The following is a 17,895-nucleotide window of genomic DNA, read 5'->3' as shown; positions in this document are numbered from 1 at the left end:
CAAGATTTCGAAATGGAATTATTACCATGGCCAGCATCGAGTTCTCGTCCGAAATCCCAATCGACAACCTATGGGGAATTCCAGCGAGGAAAGGTTATCACCGGGAGGAGCCACCTGTAGAAAATATCGTTGAATTTAAAAAAGAAGAATAAGATTTGCTTTGAATAAGTTGATAGATAGTGTAGAGTAACAGATTAATAGGAGTAATCAAAGATAAAGAAACATCTGTTGAAAATATTGAATGAAAATGTAACAAAATTAACTTACAAATACAAGTTTACAATACAAGTTTAATTAGAAAAAGATTTGGTTTTCCACCAGATTTCGAAGGAGACAAATTTTTGTTTGTTTAATCTTCAGCTTTGGTTTACGTTATATTAAAGAATATTGTCAATTTTTCTTCGAATATTATGAAATATCCTAAAAATGAAGTGCAGTTCATAATTATTCATGGCACTGTATCTTCTTTCCAAATTTTGCAATACTTTGTTCATGAAAGGTGCAATGTAAGCAAAGGTAGGAAAATTTGTATACGTTTGATGTTAAAACCAAATATTTCATAACTGTGTACCTTTTCTTTGTTTTTGTTTTTTTTTTGTAATATTAATTTTCTATAAAAAGTTGAGAAAGTACATACTCTTTATATCTGATGTTCCAGAAATGTAAAAAATCTCAAGGACACAGAAGTAATTATACTTGCATTGATAGTTTCACTACAAGAAAAAATGTTCTCATCTTTGTTATTAAATGCAGACAAAATTTATATTATAAAAGCATATGATAAAATGTAATCGAATTTAATAAAAGTATCCTAATTGTAATTCTCGCATAGCTAGACATATAATACAAGAAAGGAACTTCACGCATTTATTCTATTAATTTGCAAACATAATTCGTCCGCGAATGATGTGCTCTTGGTTGCAAAGATAGTTTCAATCGAACATCGTATGCAATTTTTCTGCCACAGCTTGAAGTTTGGTATGTGAGAAGTAAGTAGAAAGCTTTAGAGAGTAAAATGTCTGGTGCTCTTTGACGTTATTTAACCCGGGAAATCCAGCGATTTCGCTGCACATGGATTCCTCTTCCTCCAATTTCTGATTAAACGAAATATTCGCAACAGCGAAATTTCCTAGTCGCCTTGCTAAATTCTAACAACAAAATTAAACTGTACTATCAACAGGTATTTCCTACATTTCATATCATTGAATAATTTTGTTAATATTAGGAATCGAATAGTTACCCAATTGCTAGAAGTGTGACACATATGAAAAATCACCAGTTTACCAGCTATTTATTAAGGCAAAAGTATCATAAACAGCTAATAAAAATAAGCTATTTTGCAAGAGCAGTGTCCTCATGCGATATAGAAAATTGTTAATCCATCATTTAACAATGAGCAACATATATGAGCAATATTTTATTAGAGTCCCTGTAAAGTAAAAAACTATTAGCCAAATTGTAAATGAAAAAGATTGTTCTATCTATAAACAGTTTATAGTTAACAATTTTAATATTAATATTTTAATATACATTAATAATTCTCTGGCTGAAACTTTCTGTTGAAAAATTGGCCTCCTTCTATTGCAACTTTTTTTTGAAATATTCTATCGAAAATATTCTATTGAAGTAAAAATAATTATCGTTTAACGTTTCTATTAATTAGAAACAGATTACTTCCATGCAATCAACACGGCCACCATCGGTTTCGTCCACATCTGGTGGTAGCCCCATGCAAGGTCAGACTTCCGGTTCTAGAAGCAAAATGGCTTCGAGAGCAAAGACGCCAATTTCCGGTTCAACGGGATACAAAGGATCAGCTTCCAGCAGAACCGGAGGAACCGCGGCAGCGACGTAAGAATTTTTAGAGTAATTGGTTTTCCTGTTATGAGATTAAGGAGCTTGTAATATCTCAGACAAATATTTCAGGGAAATATTTTATCGTCAAACTCGTGACACCTAAAATTATCCTTATTTTAAAATGTTTAATATCCTAGGGCTGATATTATTATTTTGCTCGATAAATTTATACACTGTGAGTAGAAAGAATATAGCTAAAAGAAGTTGTTAAAATGTGACGTCTGTAACGATGAAAATAATTGTGAAAAAAGTAATATTTTTACTATAAACAAATTAGAAATAATTTCTAAATAAACGAACGAAATATCAACAGGTGTTGGAGAAAAAGAAAATATTTCGTTATCTTGCTATCTTAGAATCGCTTGTGTCAAACATAATCTTAGGAATTGAAGGAACTTTTCGATCAATTTTCTTTGCAGAAGAAGATACCAACGTTTTTTTCCAAATCTCATCAAATTCTTTTCTAAAGATGTTACAGTGACGCTCTGGTTCCTTGCAAAATGTGTGGCCGCCGTTTCGCTCAAGATCGAGTAACCCTTCACGAGCAGATTTGCGCGAAAACGACCCAAAAAAAGAGGAAACAATTCGATACGATGATGTATCGCGTAAAAGGCACCGATCTCGAACCGTTCGTGAAAAAAGGACTTGTGAAAAAACAAGTGGAGGTCAGTACTTCTTGTCCTCTTCCGATCCTTCAAAATTCCCATCTCAGTTCATCCTAACTGTACGAAGCTTTAAACAAAGTAAATTGTAAATCCATGTTTGCAGAGGTAAAAATTAATTCGACTTGTTATAAAAGAATATAACGCGAAGGACAAGACTAACGTAAGAGTAAGAATTGTATGCAGTGTATTTGGAGAAAAAATTTAATACTAAAACTACGAAATCAGTGAAAATAACTAATTGTAATCGTAATTGTTAGTCAATTAGTTATTGGTCAAATGATATCAACCATCCACGATATATAATTATCTCAATTTTCTCAATAATTTTCAAATAATATTATATTTATATTTCAAATAATATTATAATATTATATATAATATATATATAATAATAATAATATTCACAATTCAACATGCGATATAATGACAATGACAATACTAGAATATATTAGGTTGGCAACTAAGTGATTGCGGATTTTGTCATTACCACCTAATGGCAAAATCCGCAATCACTTAGTTTCTAACCTAAAATCTTTTCAGTGATGGAAGAATACCACTATCTTATATATATTTTAGTAGATAGAAATCTTTTTTAATGGCAATGCTGGTCCGTATCACGAAAAGAAATCCACTATAAGAGATCCATTTATACCACGAAAGAATCAATCGTTTAATTTTTTTTTCTTCTCTTTTAGAGAGAAGGACGAGAGATATCGATTTAGAGGAATGAAACGGATTGTCGTTTTGCATGTTTCAGAAATCGAAGAAGCCGGAGATAAAGTCGAACTGGCGGCGCAAACACGAGGATTTCATTAACGCCATACGCTCGGCCAAACAAGTACAAGCACACCTGGCCGCAGGAGGCAAGCTCAGCGATTTGCCACCGCCGCCGGTTAGCGATAACTACGATTACATTCAGTGTCCCCACTGCGGAAGAAAATTCAATAAGGCTGCCGCCGAGCGTCACATTCCCAAATGCGAACACATGTTGCACAATAAGCCGATACACTCGCGAGCGCCGAAACCAAGGCGTTAATTCTGCCGGAGTCATTTCTGCTAAACGATCTTTCTATATACGTACATCGAGCAGGAACAAGATAGATAAAAGTGTCTTTATTTTGAGAAAAATCAACTTGAAATAAATTTTGGAAGGAGAAAAGGAAACCAGAACGAAAGATTAAATTAAATCGTAGCTTGAAGCGTGATGTTATATTTATAGTAAAATGTGAAAAAATATAGACACAATAATTACGATATTTTTAATAGAACGCAGCTTTCATGAAGCACCTTGTCTCTATCTTGTTCGTGCGATCGATACAGTTTTATACAAGCGTCGCGTTGATTATGGAATACTTAGAAAATGTTGTATGGGATCTTACATAAATGGAGAAAAAATCTCGCAGAAGACCGTCATCTATCGGACATGTGCAGAAGACGAATGTAAAAGCGATTTGTATCTACTGCTTGAAATCTATGGGTTTCCTCCGTGTATTTGGGACAAATGTATTTTCCAATTATACTAAAATAAAATACGAATTTTCTCTACACCCTGTATATACATCTGTACGTAGCGAAACGAACAAATATGTTTGATCGTTATTTTTTCAAAAAATATGCAGACAAAAGATATGCAGAAATGATAATATATACATATATTTCCTCTGTTTATTTTGTGAATTAAAAGATCATGAACTAATAACTATCTGTTTAAGAGAAATTAAAATTTACGGCATCTCGTTGTGAAAATTTAACATATATTTTGGAACGCTTACTTTTTACGTATTTGTATCTTTTTATACAATAATAGTAGCGAAATATTGTATGGCTATTTGTCGCATTGTAATCGATCCTCCCAAAACAAAGAACGTATTGTGTCCTCGTATAATAACCGTATGTAATTAGTGAACGTTGTTTAGAGCTGATGAATTAATTATTAGCAAAAGCCGTTTTGATTAATGTTAAACATATTGTGATTTATTTTGTAAGTTTTCATTGAAATAGATTGCCACACCGAACGAGGAAACATTTTTATAGCGCTTAATCTTCTTAATAAACGGAAATATTGTAACATTATTGTTATAATGAATTATTGGGAGCTAATAAACTAACTTTTTAATAAAAGAATAATAATGACGCAACATATCTACCTTTTCAATTGTATTAAATATTATATCGTATTTAAAGTATTACGAGACTTGTTGGATTTTCTTATCTGGAAGATGAAAAACTGTTGGATTTGACGAGAAAAAATTATAGTGAATTAACACGAAATTCTAGGAAATTTAAGGAAATATTAAACCTGGAATGTTGGCAATGAAAGTACATACGTAATTGGACGGAGTCCATGAGAGCAGACGATTCCCGGTTGATACAAGAAATATGTATTTAAAAAGTTGTCTGTGTCCGTCAGATTGTCATGATTAAAACGCGAAGTCTTACAATATTTTTGAACCCGTTCCACGTATAGAATAACATAATGAATCATTTAATTATCTTGGTGGCTTTAGTACATTTATTGTACTGTCCATTTACAAAAGTGGAAGAAAGTTTCAATCTACAGGCTATGCACGACATTTTATACCATGGTTTTAACCTGTCGGAGGTAATTATTATAGTATTTATTGGAATTATATGATATTAGAAAACAAGTGTTTAAGAATTAAATAAGTAGTAATAAGAGAGAGAATATTTGTCTTGCTGCCTTGACAGGTTGCTGACATACAATCAAAGAGATATTACGCAAAAACTTAGACATTATATTTAGAAGCAGATGCATGTATTTATAAACTTACGATCAGCTGATATAGTTTCTGCACGCTTGAAGAGTTCGCTAATATATTAATTTCTGCTTTCATTAAAGTGAAAGTATATTAACAAAATTTTTGAAATTATATATGCTCATTAATAACATACTATGATAATTTGTAGCCAAAAACATAGCCAAAAAGAAAATCAAATAGTTTACAGCATTTGTATAAAAACATATTCATAGATTCGTTAAAAAAAAAGAAAGACAAGTAACTAATCGTTTGTAACATATTCTTGTTCTATGATAGTATGATCATCATGAATTTCCTGGAGTTGTGCCACGATCGTTCATGGGACCAATTATAATATCAGGCTTGGCATCACCATTAATAGCAATCATTAATTATTTGCAACTTAATAAATTTTTTGCTCAATACGTTGGTAAGTTGATTAATATCATTCATTAGCATTATTAACAGTTTTTATCTTATTATTGATATTAAATCTTTAATTTATAAAACATATCGTATTAAAAAGAGGTAATTAACATCATGTTTTTCCAGTAAGAGCAACATTGGGCTTGTTAGTAATAGGCACATTGAAGCTATATAAAGATGCTTTACAAAGCATATTTGGTTTGCAATTTACAAAATGGCTTGTTGCAATTATTGTGACACAATATCACTTTATGTACTATCTAAGTCGTCCATTGCCAAATATAATGGCTATGCCACTAGGTAATTTAAATTCAATATTATCTGTATTTTATTTAGTGGTTTACATGATTATTATTACTTGTATATCATATGTATATTGTAGTGCTACTTGCTTTATATGGATGGTTGAAACAAAATCACATGATATTTATTTGGTCATCTGCAGCAGCAATAATAATATTCAGAGCAGAACTTGCCATGCTACTGGGATTATTCCTTTTGTACGATATAGCCAACAAGAAACTAACCATACTAAGGTATTTACATATTATATTGTGGACCATTGATTCCTAGTATGGCTGTAACATTGCATACAGAAGTGATTAGAATCATCAAGGAACCTTCTGCAAAACTGCACTGATTTGTAAGCTTTGTTTGCTTATAAAACTTATTAACATAACAAAACCCTTCTGTCAAAAATAACTAAATTAAACATAAATTTGATAAACTGCAATAAGACTTATGCTATTGTTAAAAGTAGAAAAGAAAAGTGATTAAAAATAATTTCGTAACATAGAAAACATTCATCTATTAAAGCTATATAAATCATTAGAACAAAAGCTTCATAAAATTAATAATTTTTTAGACTGTTTAAAATTGCGATTCCGGCCGGTATATTTTTTCTAACGCTAACGATCACAGTAGACTCTATATTTTGGAGACGATTATTATGGCCTGAAGGAGAAGTATTTTACTTTAACACTATCCTTAATAAAAGCAGCGAATGGGGTGTATCCTTTACCAGAGTCACTATTTTTAAATGCATTTATTCAAAATGATAATTTTAAAGTATTTTATATATTACTTAACATAAAAACAGACATCGCCATTCTTGTGGTATTTTTACTCAGCTCTGCCTCGTGGGTTAGGTTTATCTTACTTTTTAATACCTTTGGGTATGTTATGGGATGCACGAGTTCGAGCATTAACAGTTCCTGGTATAGCATTTGTTGCATTGTTCTCATTTTTACCACATAAAGAATTGAGGTTTATCATATATGTCTTTCCACTGCTAAATGTTAGTGCTGCAGCCGTTTGTCATAGAATGTAAGTAACTTACATTTAATTTTGCTTTTTGAGCTATTTTTAATTTTTAAATGTCTGAAATTGTAATTATACAGTTCTTTGTTTTCTTAAATTAGATGGGAAAACAGAGGGAAAAGTCCATGGAATGGAATTTTAGCACTAATAATTTTAGGCCATCTAGTTTTAAATGCTCTATTTTCTATGTTTCTTTTATGTGTTGCTGGTTCTAACTATCCTGGTGGTTTAGCTATTGCTAAATTACATAGACTCGAAAAAGATTCTATCAACCCAGTGCATATACACATTGATATTCTAACTGCACAAACAGGAGTTTCAAGATTTACGCAAACAAATAGTTCTTGGATGTAAGTTTTATAAATGACTATTTGAAGTAGTCATAAAATGACCAATCTCTCTAAAATGATAATATGCTAAAGATAAATTTCTTTAGACCCAAATAATAGCATAATCTAATTTATGATTAATTAACTTCCAGTTATTCAAAACAAGAAAATTTGACTATTGACAGTCCTGAAATGCTTCAATTTACACATCTTTTAATGGAAGCCAAAAGTAAATACTCACCCAATATAAAACCATATCTTAAAACACACGATATCTTAGATTCTGTAGATGGTTTTTCTCATATAGCATTAAATTATAATATGTTACCACCAATAAAGATAAAAACTAGACCAATTATATTTATCATGAAAAGGAAGCCTAATATACGATATGATCCCAAGAAAGCAACACCGCAGACAGTTTTGAAACAGTCAAAGGAAAATGCTACAAAGAAAAGCATGGGCAGCAAGGACGTCATAAATGACACTGTACAAGATATGGAACCAATATTGGATGAAATAATGGAATCGTTAGAGCAATTTGAAAAACCATTAAATATTAATGATGTAAATATATTAAATTTAGAAGTATCAGAAGATGAATTAAATAACAAAACAAACGAACCTACTGAACTCATTGAATCATTAAGCACAGAAAAGTTTCCTAATAACATATCTGAGAATAAATTATCACAGTTACACACATCAATCAACGAAGAAAACCTACAAACCATACCAAAGTTACAAAATGATATCATGACTGAAAGCAATACTGAATTGCAACCTGATGTTGAGAATAATTCTAATATTAGTGAACAAAAATTGGATATAAAGGAAGAAGAAAATAAAAAGATAGAAGTAGCTAAAGAAAGATTAAAACTTGATAATGTTCAACAAGATGGTAGTATTTTAAAGGAAGTTGTTAAAAAACTTATTCAAGAAAAACTGGAGGCAGTTAAATTAAGAAAAGATGTAATAGACGAGAAAGTATTACCAGAAATTCCACAGAAAATTAATGCTAAAATGAAAAGAATAATTCCAATAAAAATAGAGTCATCACAAAAGATAAAAATTATAACGAAGCAAGACTTAAAAGAAAAATATTCGGTGATTCAAGAATTAAAAGAAAAACCTGCAATAGCTCAAGAGATGAAAGAAAAGCCTGTAATAATTAAAGAAATAAAAGAAAGACCTATGATAATTCAAGAGACAAAAGAAAAACCTATGATAAAGCAAGAACTAAAAGAAAAGTCTGCAGTAATCCAAGAAACAACAGATCAACATAAACCACTTAATATGAAAGAAAGCATCAGAAATATAATCAATCAATTTAAAGAATTCGAAAAAGATTTTGTACATGAAGATTCAGAAATAGATAAAAAAGAATTAGCTGTTAAATATAATGAGCAACCTACAGAAACAAGTACAAAAAAAGCAGAAGATTTACTAAGAATAGATATTATGACAGAAAGTAGAGGTGTAAAAACAATCAAAGATGCCAAAGAAAGTCTACGGGACATAATAAATCAGTTTAAACAAATAAAAAGCGAATTAACTTCAGAAGAAGACGATCTATTTGAAAAGATTGAAGCTACATATATGGAACGACCAATTGCAGAAACGTTAATGCAGTTTAGTGAAGCTTTAAAAAATTTAGTACAACGAAGAAAAAAAAGTAAGACATTTACTATAAACACTTTTGAAAATAAAAATGATAAACCTAAACCACAAATTTTACCAAAACTGGCGGTAGGGGATCATCAGTTTCCAACAGAATCTCCAAAAAATTAAAAAATGTAGAATTATAATAATGAAGGAAAGATATATAATACAGAAAAAGCAGAAAAAATCATTCGAAATATTAATGGAAATGATGGCTCAAGCCAAGGTACAAATAAAGTTTTACAAGAAAGGTATTTTATCACGTATACCAATAACAAAAACGTCCCCATAAATGCTCAAAAATCTAGTAATAATGTTTCAAACATTATAGTAAATGACTATGCTTCCAACGAAAAAGATGAAATGATGCAAAAAAAAATGAGAAATAGCTCAAATTGAATGTTGAAATAACTCATTATTTTGTGCTTTTTAATAGTACAGCTATATAATTATAGTAAACTGTAAATACATTGTTCTGTGATAACAAAAATGTATATCTTAATTAATGCTCATGCATTACCAACACGGAAAAGAACGAAATTTATTTTTCCTGTGTTATTGTCTAAAATATCAAAAAACACTGAAAAATGATAAAGCATTTGTTTAATATATAGTATCACGAAGATGCCACAACTGTTATTTTGTATGTATACTTGTTACAAAGAAAAATTCAAATTAAAAATTTAGATATTTAACAGTAGAAGTTTACATATTTAATATTAACATGTATGTATATAGTAATTGTTTTGTGTATTGTAAAAATATCTTATTAATTTTTTATATGTTTAGATGTTAACATATTTATCTATATATTACATTATTTGATATAAAACTAATATTTACCAATGCATGTTTTAAAAAAAAGAGCATAATTCTATTATTCACCCTTAACTGTTTACAATTTTGCTAAACTGCCTTATGAGAATGGTATCATTATTTTCTTTTTTCTATCCTAGCATTTAAATTTTGCTTTCTCATATCCTGTGCTTTTCCTGTTGTAGCTAAGACATTACTGTATCTTATGTTACTTAAGTTTATTTCTTTAATCATATTCTCATCAGATAGAGTTTATCAAAAAAAGAAAGTACATTCATTTCCATATTGGTATTTGCAGAGCATTCAAGTGCCTTACAGTCTCTTCCAAATTCTATATGTTGTAAAATATTAAAAAATTATATGTATACATGTATAACATACTATGTATTAATATTTTGCAATAAGTAAAAGTGATTTAATATCAAAACTGTAAATTAATACCTAATATTACTATTTCAATCATTGATAATCAAATATGGCCAAATTGCAATTAAAGATTTTATTAAAGAAAATTATACAATTAATCAATGTTAAATTTTTTTTATTGCAATAAGTTTCTTATAATTCTATGAATATTTCTCGAGTAATATCTTTATTCCTTTAAATGATTGTATTGTGCAATACACAGTAAATGCTACAATGATCCAATATACCACTTTATCTCGTGTACCACACTTTAAATACACAGGAAGATTATCTTCACACTGTTTAAATAAATGGAAAATAATTATATATAAATTACACGGAGTTCCTTTAATTATCATACATCACGTCATTTTATATTTATATCAAAATCAGTTAGACCTGCATTCTTGCTTGCTTTAATTTCAGTTTCTGTAAGTTTTTATCAGAAATTAATCGTGGACGCCCCATGCAAATTGATCGATGTGATAAGATAATGTTCTTACGAAAAGCTTTTAGCTGAACAATCTACGAATGTAATTTTATATGTTTCAAATTATTTGATAACATTCAAGAACCATATTGCATAAATATTTTCATTATGATAAATTTATAATGTAATGTTTATGTAATATACAATACAAAAAGAAGTTGATATGTTGTCGGAAAAGTAGTAAAAGACATTTTCAAGAATATTTACTTACAGCCGACATTTTATCGTATTTACAGGGTTGTATTAATCTGTTGTTCTATTCGATATATATTTTATATGTTCACGCACGATGTCCGACTTTATATAAACGAAAAAAATTGAGAGATGCTAAAACAGTATTGCTTTATTTGAATGCGCGCGGATAAATTATATTTGGGTTACGGAAGAGGGCAATTTTCTTATTATACAGTTGGCGAAACTGAAACGTAGTTTACCTAGATGGTAGGAGAAGGAACGCATGCGTACTCGTTTCGCGACGCAACAGTCGTAAACAACATTTTTTCCATTCAGATTTCTAACGAGTTTACGCTTGCACGATAATTAGAGCGTCCAGGCGGGCGCACCAGGATTTTTCCGCGTTTTCGTACGATTTCGCGGAAAAAATGGGGTCAAGCTTGCACGTTCAGTGTACGTGATACGTAAACTTATTGCTTTTTGGCATGCGGTGACGTCATCCGGATCGTTCTGGAAGAACCCTGCAGGACAATAATGGCGGGTATGTATTTACGTCGATGGACGAAATATTGATTGCTACCCGAACGAACTGTCATTGGCGATCTAATGTATTACGATTGTTCGGTTTCAGATTTGTATGCTAAATACAACTGCACCTATTGTCAAGAGGATATCTCGGGCCTACGTGTCAGATGTGTAGAATGCCCAGATTTCGACCTCTGTTTGCAGGTGAGCGAGTGAACGCTTGTTTCTCGATCACGTGTTCACGTCTCCTTTCTTCCCCGCCCCTTTCCTTCCCCCCGCCCTGTTCTCTCTGTCACATCTTCGTCTATCCTTCTGGCTTTACTGGATTTTGCGTGTTGAGATTCCTTTTTTTAGTCCCCACCCTTTTTTTGTGAAACAAGTTATACTGTAACTACCTTTCTACTTCGCGAATTGAATGAAACCGGTGATCACGTGGAGGCAAGTACATGCGTACATACTATATATATCAGTTCCGTTAACTCGATACGAAAACATCAACATTCCACAACAAACTTCAGAATTGTTCGAAAGAAAATAATATTTTTAAATTTTACAGTGTTTTTCCGCTGGAGCTGAAATTGGCCCACATAAAAATGATCACTCTTATCAGTTTATGGTAAATACTAATCATTTTAAAGCGTGAAATATAATTTTTTTGTATAATAACATTTAAAAGTTTAATAATTTTTTATCACTATAGGATTCTGGCACCATTAGTATATTTAATGGTAGAGGAAATTGGACTGCTAGGGAACAACTTAGACTCTTGGATGCCATTGAGCAATTTGGTTTTGGAAATTGGGAAGACATTAGCAAACATATTGAAACACGTTCACCAGAAGGTAAAGTGATTTTATATTGATATTATATTATATTGATTTTATATTATATTGATTTTATATTGATATTGAAATTATATTGAAATTTCTTATTCTCTATTATATGGTAATTTTATGACAATTTAAAAAAAAGAGGTGTGCTTGTATTTTAAGCTAATTAATAAATTAATTAAATACCAATCTTTTACTAGTAGTATCAGTACTTAATTTATTTTTGCCTTACAGAAGCAAAAGAAGAATATATTGCTAGATACCTTGATGGCAATATTGGAAAACACACATGGCCTCCTACAGAAAGCTATAAACCAAATCTTACAGATCAAACTAAGTCAGATCATGGACCTCTATCGCCTGATCTCACATCTCGGTTACCACCTTTGGATATCACTCCAGAAGAAGCTGCACAACTGGGATATATGCCACAACGAGATGATTTTGAAAGGGTATGTTTTAAATTATGTGACTCACCTTTGTATTACCTTTCGTATTACATTATACCTGTATTAAAATATTAAAATTTCCTTTACAGGACTACAACCATGAAGCAGAGTCACTTGTTTCTTCATTATTCTTGAACCCTGCAGAAGATGATGATTTGGACATAGCACTTAAACTTGCACAAGTTGATATGTATACCAATAATTTAAGAGAGAGAGCGCGACGAAAAAGAGTCGTACGGGATTACCAGCTTGTTTCTGCATTTTTTGCTTCGTCTAGGAAAGATAAGACAGTGAAAAGAAAACAATCGAAGGAGGAAAAGTATGTTTAATCATTATTTAACAACAGTAATGTTTTATTTTGCGCGATACTTTAATGGGAAATTTGTAATTTACAGGGAGTTTAGGGATAGGATGCGAGTATTTGCACAGTTTTACACAGCACAGGAATACGAACAGTTTCTAACAAATCTTGAAAGAGAAAGAGAACTACGATTACGTCTTTCAGAATTGTATCGTTACCGAGAGCATGGTATTACAAGACACGAAGAATGCGCTCATTTCGAGCAAGTGATGGCACAAACTCAGGGACAAAATGACGCAGTGGATCACTGGCATGAAAAAAAATCTGTAAGTATGTGTATCCACATATCTATTAACTTTTTCCACATTGCAATGGTGATTGAAATTTTTTTCGGATGGTATACCTTTTGTTTTATACTCTATTGTGTAATATTAGGTATATCTACTCGAATCTCAAAGTACATTTTATAAATATACACTCGTAAAAGCTAGTAGAATTCTTGAATTATTAAAAACATCTGTTTTCATCATTTATATTTATGCTTCTAATACGTTTTAAACATATTTTATAAAAATAAACATTGACGATCATTATTTCAATATTAAAGGATTCTTAGGTTTCTTCTCTATGTTTCTCCATGTTTTGTTGTTTAATATGTATATTGTTCATTCTATGATTACGTCAAATATATTATGAAAAAATTCACACGCGGTTAATACAAATGTATCAATCGAATATTACGACAGATACAAGAATATATTACTAATTATAAGAAATTTTAATAAAAGTATGTGTGTGAATACGAAATGCAGAGTTTTAATTATACCGTATACACTAGCTTTTGCTTCTTCTTTCACTAATTCCATTGTTTGTGGTGCGTGTTGCCAGGCATTTGTGAACAGATTGTATCAGTTTGCATTTCACTTAGGGCAGCAGTGGGCCGTCCACACCAATACACCGCCACACCTCAAAAAAAAGGTACAGGACTATTTTAAAACAGATTATTTCAACAACCTTAATTCATGAAGATGACAACACTACAATAACGATTAAATTCACTAAAACAGGTGATTTTAATCAAAGGTAAATTTGTCCCCTATTATACCTTGCAGAGAAGAAGAAAAAAATTACTCTTCCACCGACCGAAAGTACATTGCAAAAGACTTACCCAGCAGCAGCTTCTCAATCAATCAAACCAATCCCAATCGGATGACGACTCCAGCCAATCAGTGGGTGGAGCCGGATAACAATCCAAATTGTTCCAGCCAGCATTCTACCAGCTCCAGTTCTGCCACAGAAAAAAATTATACTGCGGCTGCTTCCGGAAAATCTTGTGCAACAACACGAGACTCAGAGGAACGGGATATAGAAATGGAAGCAGCGGCTCATTTATTAACAAAACAAGAAAAGTCTCTGTGTCTTCAACTTGATTTGAAGCCAACGCAGTATTTAACACAAAAGACGTTGTTGTTGCAAGTAAGTTTTTAGTTAGATAAATTATTTTTTATCAAAAATTAAACTCGTGGTAAAATAAGGCATATCGCGCTACTTAATTTATAGTAGTATTTGTATAGGAAACTGATACTTTAATAATGAAAAATAATTTAAAAATGAAAAATAATTTAGTTACATTTCGTTCTATTATTCATACTATTCATACATTTAATACTATCTTTTCATTCACATATTTGATTATTACCTCATAACTTTTGTTTTCAAAAGCTTTCTTTAGTAATAACACAATTTCGTTTGATATCAGAGATATTGTCGTAGTCGTAGATGGATTTTAGGCGAAAGTACTTTTCGTTAACTCTTCAAATATACACGTTATTTATACACATAAATTATATGATTGCAGGAATATCTAAATGGTAATAGAAGATCAGGTGTTGTACCTCAGTCGGAACCAGAGAGTAAGATATTACATTATCTGGTAGCAAATGGCTGGATCGCGGCCAACTGATTAAATATGTAAAAAATTAACGACCATTTCAACTCTAAGTCACCTTTTATTTTGCAAACTAAGTCCTAGGTATAATTGAAATTTGAGTCTGATTTAATTAACATATATAGGACAGGTAGAGAGAGAATGTGTGTGTACATAATTTAATATGTAAAGATATTCTTTACTCTTGTTCAAATGGTGGACGTTTAGAGAAATGTATTGGCGGATGAATTGTTAGGAACGATAGAAAACAAGATTAATTAACTTGTCTTATTCGTTAGTGAGACATTAATTTAGACTGTCTTTAAAATGACTCCATTAAAAAGTATAAAATTCTTTTATTAAGAGTTTTATAGTTTTTGTTAAATTAACAGTTATCGTATATAACGATTTAACTGTCAATTTTATTGTTGATATTCTTGATGGCTTTTTAAAGACTCAAATATTAAATCAACGCCGTTCCGCATGGTATACTTCCACTAACGTGTGTACTTTATTCTAATGAACATTGTTACCTTAGATTGTCGTTTACCTTTTAACATTACATTATGAATTATTTAACACTTCTTGTCTAGAAAATCTCTTACACTGCCTTTATAGAGCCATGAACATATTGCTCAATTAATTCTTCCACTGTCATGTTTTCTTGTACAGACTATTAATTGCACATGCTCCTTTCTATCTGTTTTAAATGTGATTTGTTACCATACTTGACAATAAGGAAATGTAAGGAAGAAGTCACGTCGTAGTTGAGATTTCTAGATCGTTGTTTAATACAACACTTGAATGATTGGAACATATCCATCCGGGAATTTATCATCGACCGATACTTTATGTACAAGTATTTAAAAGTTTTCGGCTGGATATGTATTAAAATATTTAAATAAAAAGCACTTTAAAATATTTATATAGCTGAGATTCATGAAAGTATTGAATATTATTAGCTTAATAATAAGTGTAATGTCCTTGACAAATTATACACACATAGATAAACATACACATACAGATATTTCTTCATATTCTTACAAATTTGTTCATTAAAAAAAATACTCTAATTGTCTTTCGCATGCATGATTCAAGCGCAAACTAATGCATTTTATTCCATAGATTCTTGAAACGATTCAAAGGATATTCCTTATTGATAAAGGATGGTACAAAGAGCAGGTTATAAGAGGATATTTGTTATTACAATGAAGATACTATGGTATTAGATAATTTATCTGTTGCCTGTGTAATATTTGTATATATGAACGAGAAATAGTACCTTCTTAGTGATACTACTTTTAAAGCACAAAACGTAATCGCGGTATAAACTAACGAAGAGTTAAGTGCATAGTGTGATAATGATGGTGTTCGGAGCCAAACTCGTATTACAAAAAAAGACACTTTAACGTTTAAAAAAAAAGCTAATCATTTTCCATTGCTTCTAATAGTAGCTATTTATAATTTTAAATTATTAAATGAAGAAAGGAGGAGTAAGATATTAAATTTGAGAATGAGAAGAAGATATACCCTGGATGGACGATATACCGTGTTAACAACAGCTTTTGTTGAGCTTAAACGTACAAGGTGGAAGCATCGAGGAACCACGCTATTTGCTCGATGGCAAAGTTCATACCATTTGTATTCCTGTATGCTTAGGAAACTGGAAAAGATCTATAACAAGATTAGTCGTTTGCTTTAACGTAATTCAGTACTTCCAAGAATATCTTCGTTTACCTAAGTCTCGAACGGCTTAAAATCGAGAGAAAGATTAAGATGAGAAAAGTTTATCTTGTATTATTATATATGCAAATGTAAAAAAATATGTGAAAAAGATATATATATATATACATATGTACATATACGAAAAAGAAAATTGCTTACGATCGTAAGTAATTATTAAAAAAAGTCATATATTTGAAGAGAAAAAAGAAATCTAAAAAAATACCTTTCATTTCGAAATAATACTTATTGTGGCATATTGCTTAAGAACTAAATAGCTAGATAACAAAGTAGGGAAATAGCTGCTCATATTTTTTACGGAGAGTAGAAGACTATTATCCCTTTTATTCGATGTAACTGTATTTTTCGCCCAAGCTTCCGCAAATGGGCGCGATAATTTTTTTACGCTCACCCTTATGATGTTTATTTTTCTTTTTTTTTTTTTTATTGCTTATTTCAGACCTGCACGGAAGTCGATTGATGTGCGAGTTCCGTTTATTATCGCGTAATTTTTACGATAGCGCTAGATCTATTCTTCTTTTTTTTTTTTTTATTTTGCTTAACATTGTTTCTATGTTCGTAGTAGATTTTATTTTTATTTATTGCTTCGCGGAACTTTCACATTCTTTTAAGACGCTTTTAATGCACCCTTTTGTAAATCAAATATTTTGAAAGCTTTATACTTTTACTTTTTTGTTTTTCTTCTTTTTTCCTCGGTTTACCTTAGTTTTTCTTCGTTGTTTTCTAATTGTTGATGGTAACTTGCACGGATCGACATGTCCGTCGTTTCACTCTAATATTTCTATGAGAAATGGTCCACTGTAAAAATAGAGACTGTTCAAACGAATGAACATAAAGTTATCTCGAACGAAGAGACCGCTACGCCTTCCTGTAGTTACTTAAAACATATAGTAATTTACGAAGTTGAAAAGAATAATCCGATAACGTGAAAACGTCGCGGCGATCTTTGTAACAAATACATAAGCGTACTGCGTCGTTCTAATTTTTATAAAATTTAGCGAACGAATTGAATATATATATATTTTTTTTTTTTGTTTTGTATCGAAAGACGATAACATATAGTGATTTGTTTTGTTCGAAGAGATGAGAATGATCGTCTACCGAAGAGTGAATGTATTGTCGTTGGATTGGAAGTGTTTCAAAATTGAATACCAGTTTTATTCTCATAAGTATTTGTATAACAAACAATGAGTTTGTTGCTCCTCATTGTTCTAGAA

The 17,895-nt window shown here is 30.9% G+C and overlaps 3 protein-coding genes across 7 annotated transcripts in view; all 3 read left to right on the top strand.

The window, feature by feature from the left end:
• LOC100746348 (microtubule-associated protein futsch) overlaps nucleotides 1-4,452 on the top strand; it is a 31,891-nt gene extending 27,439 nt beyond the window's left edge. Inside the window, 3 exon segments of the mRNA XM_024368981.2 lie at nucleotides 1,664-1,851; nucleotides 2,327-2,522; nucleotides 3,280-4,452. Of these exon segments, the coding sequence (XP_024224749.2) occupies nucleotides 1,664-1,851; nucleotides 2,327-2,522; nucleotides 3,280-3,558 (663 nt within the window). The 3' untranslated portion in view covers nucleotides 3,559-4,452.
• Nucleotides 4,453-4,850: 398 nt separating this feature from the next.
• LOC105680192 (dol-P-Man:Man(7)GlcNAc(2)-PP-Dol alpha-1,6-mannosyltransferase) lies at nucleotides 4,851-10,572 on the top strand. Of its 4 annotated transcripts, none has more exons than XM_033321810.1 (9): nucleotides 4,851-5,124; nucleotides 5,579-5,711; nucleotides 5,834-6,007; nucleotides 6,090-6,243; nucleotides 6,573-6,717; nucleotides 6,807-7,033; nucleotides 7,129-7,377; nucleotides 7,509-9,031; nucleotides 9,633-10,572. In XM_033321810.1, exons 1-9 carry the CDS (start codon nucleotides 4,999-5,001, stop codon nucleotides 9,695-9,697), a joined length of 2,796 nt encoding a protein of 931 aa, XP_033177701.1. In that variant the 5' UTR covers nucleotides 4,851-4,998; the 3' UTR covers nucleotides 9,698-10,572. The 4 variants fall into 4 exon arrangements, with proteins under 4 accessions (XP_033177701.1, XP_024224746.1, XP_033177700.1 ...); XM_024368978.2 differs by lacking the exon at nucleotides 9,633-10,572 and adding an exon at nucleotides 9,107-9,397; XM_033321809.1 differs by lacking the exon at nucleotides 9,633-10,572 and having other exon boundaries at nucleotides 7,509-9,397.
• A 150-nt stretch (nucleotides 10,573-10,722) lies between these two features.
• On the top strand, nucleotides 10,723-17,859 carry LOC100746229 (transcriptional adapter 2B). Of its 2 annotated transcripts, none has more exons than XR_001102406.3 (10): nucleotides 10,723-11,444; nucleotides 11,535-11,632; nucleotides 11,985-12,044; nucleotides 12,129-12,270; nucleotides 12,493-12,710; nucleotides 12,797-13,026; nucleotides 13,103-13,334; nucleotides 13,897-13,986; nucleotides 14,121-14,484; nucleotides 14,867-17,859. XR_001102406.3 is itself a non-coding variant. In XM_012387962.3 (10 exons), exons 1-10 carry the CDS (start codon nucleotides 11,438-11,440, stop codon nucleotides 14,969-14,971), a joined length of 1,506 nt encoding a protein of 501 aa, XP_012243385.1. In that variant the 5' UTR covers nucleotides 10,723-11,437; the 3' UTR covers nucleotides 14,972-17,859. The 2 variants fall into 2 exon arrangements, 1 of the variants encoding a protein (XP_012243385.1); XM_012387962.3 differs by having other exon boundaries at nucleotides 13,937-13,986.
• Nucleotides 17,860-17,895: the final 36 nt, after the last annotated feature.

The sequence above is a fragment of the Bombus impatiens genome, unplaced genomic scaffold (assembly GCF_000188095.3).
Source record: "Bombus impatiens unplaced genomic scaffold, BIMP_2.2 scf_0501, whole genome shotgun sequence".
Lineage (NCBI taxonomy): Eukaryota > Metazoa > Arthropoda > Insecta > Hymenoptera > Apidae > Bombus > Bombus impatiens.
The sequence above is the reverse complement of the archived record's forward strand: the minus strand, read 5'-3'. Positions and strand labels throughout refer to the sequence as shown.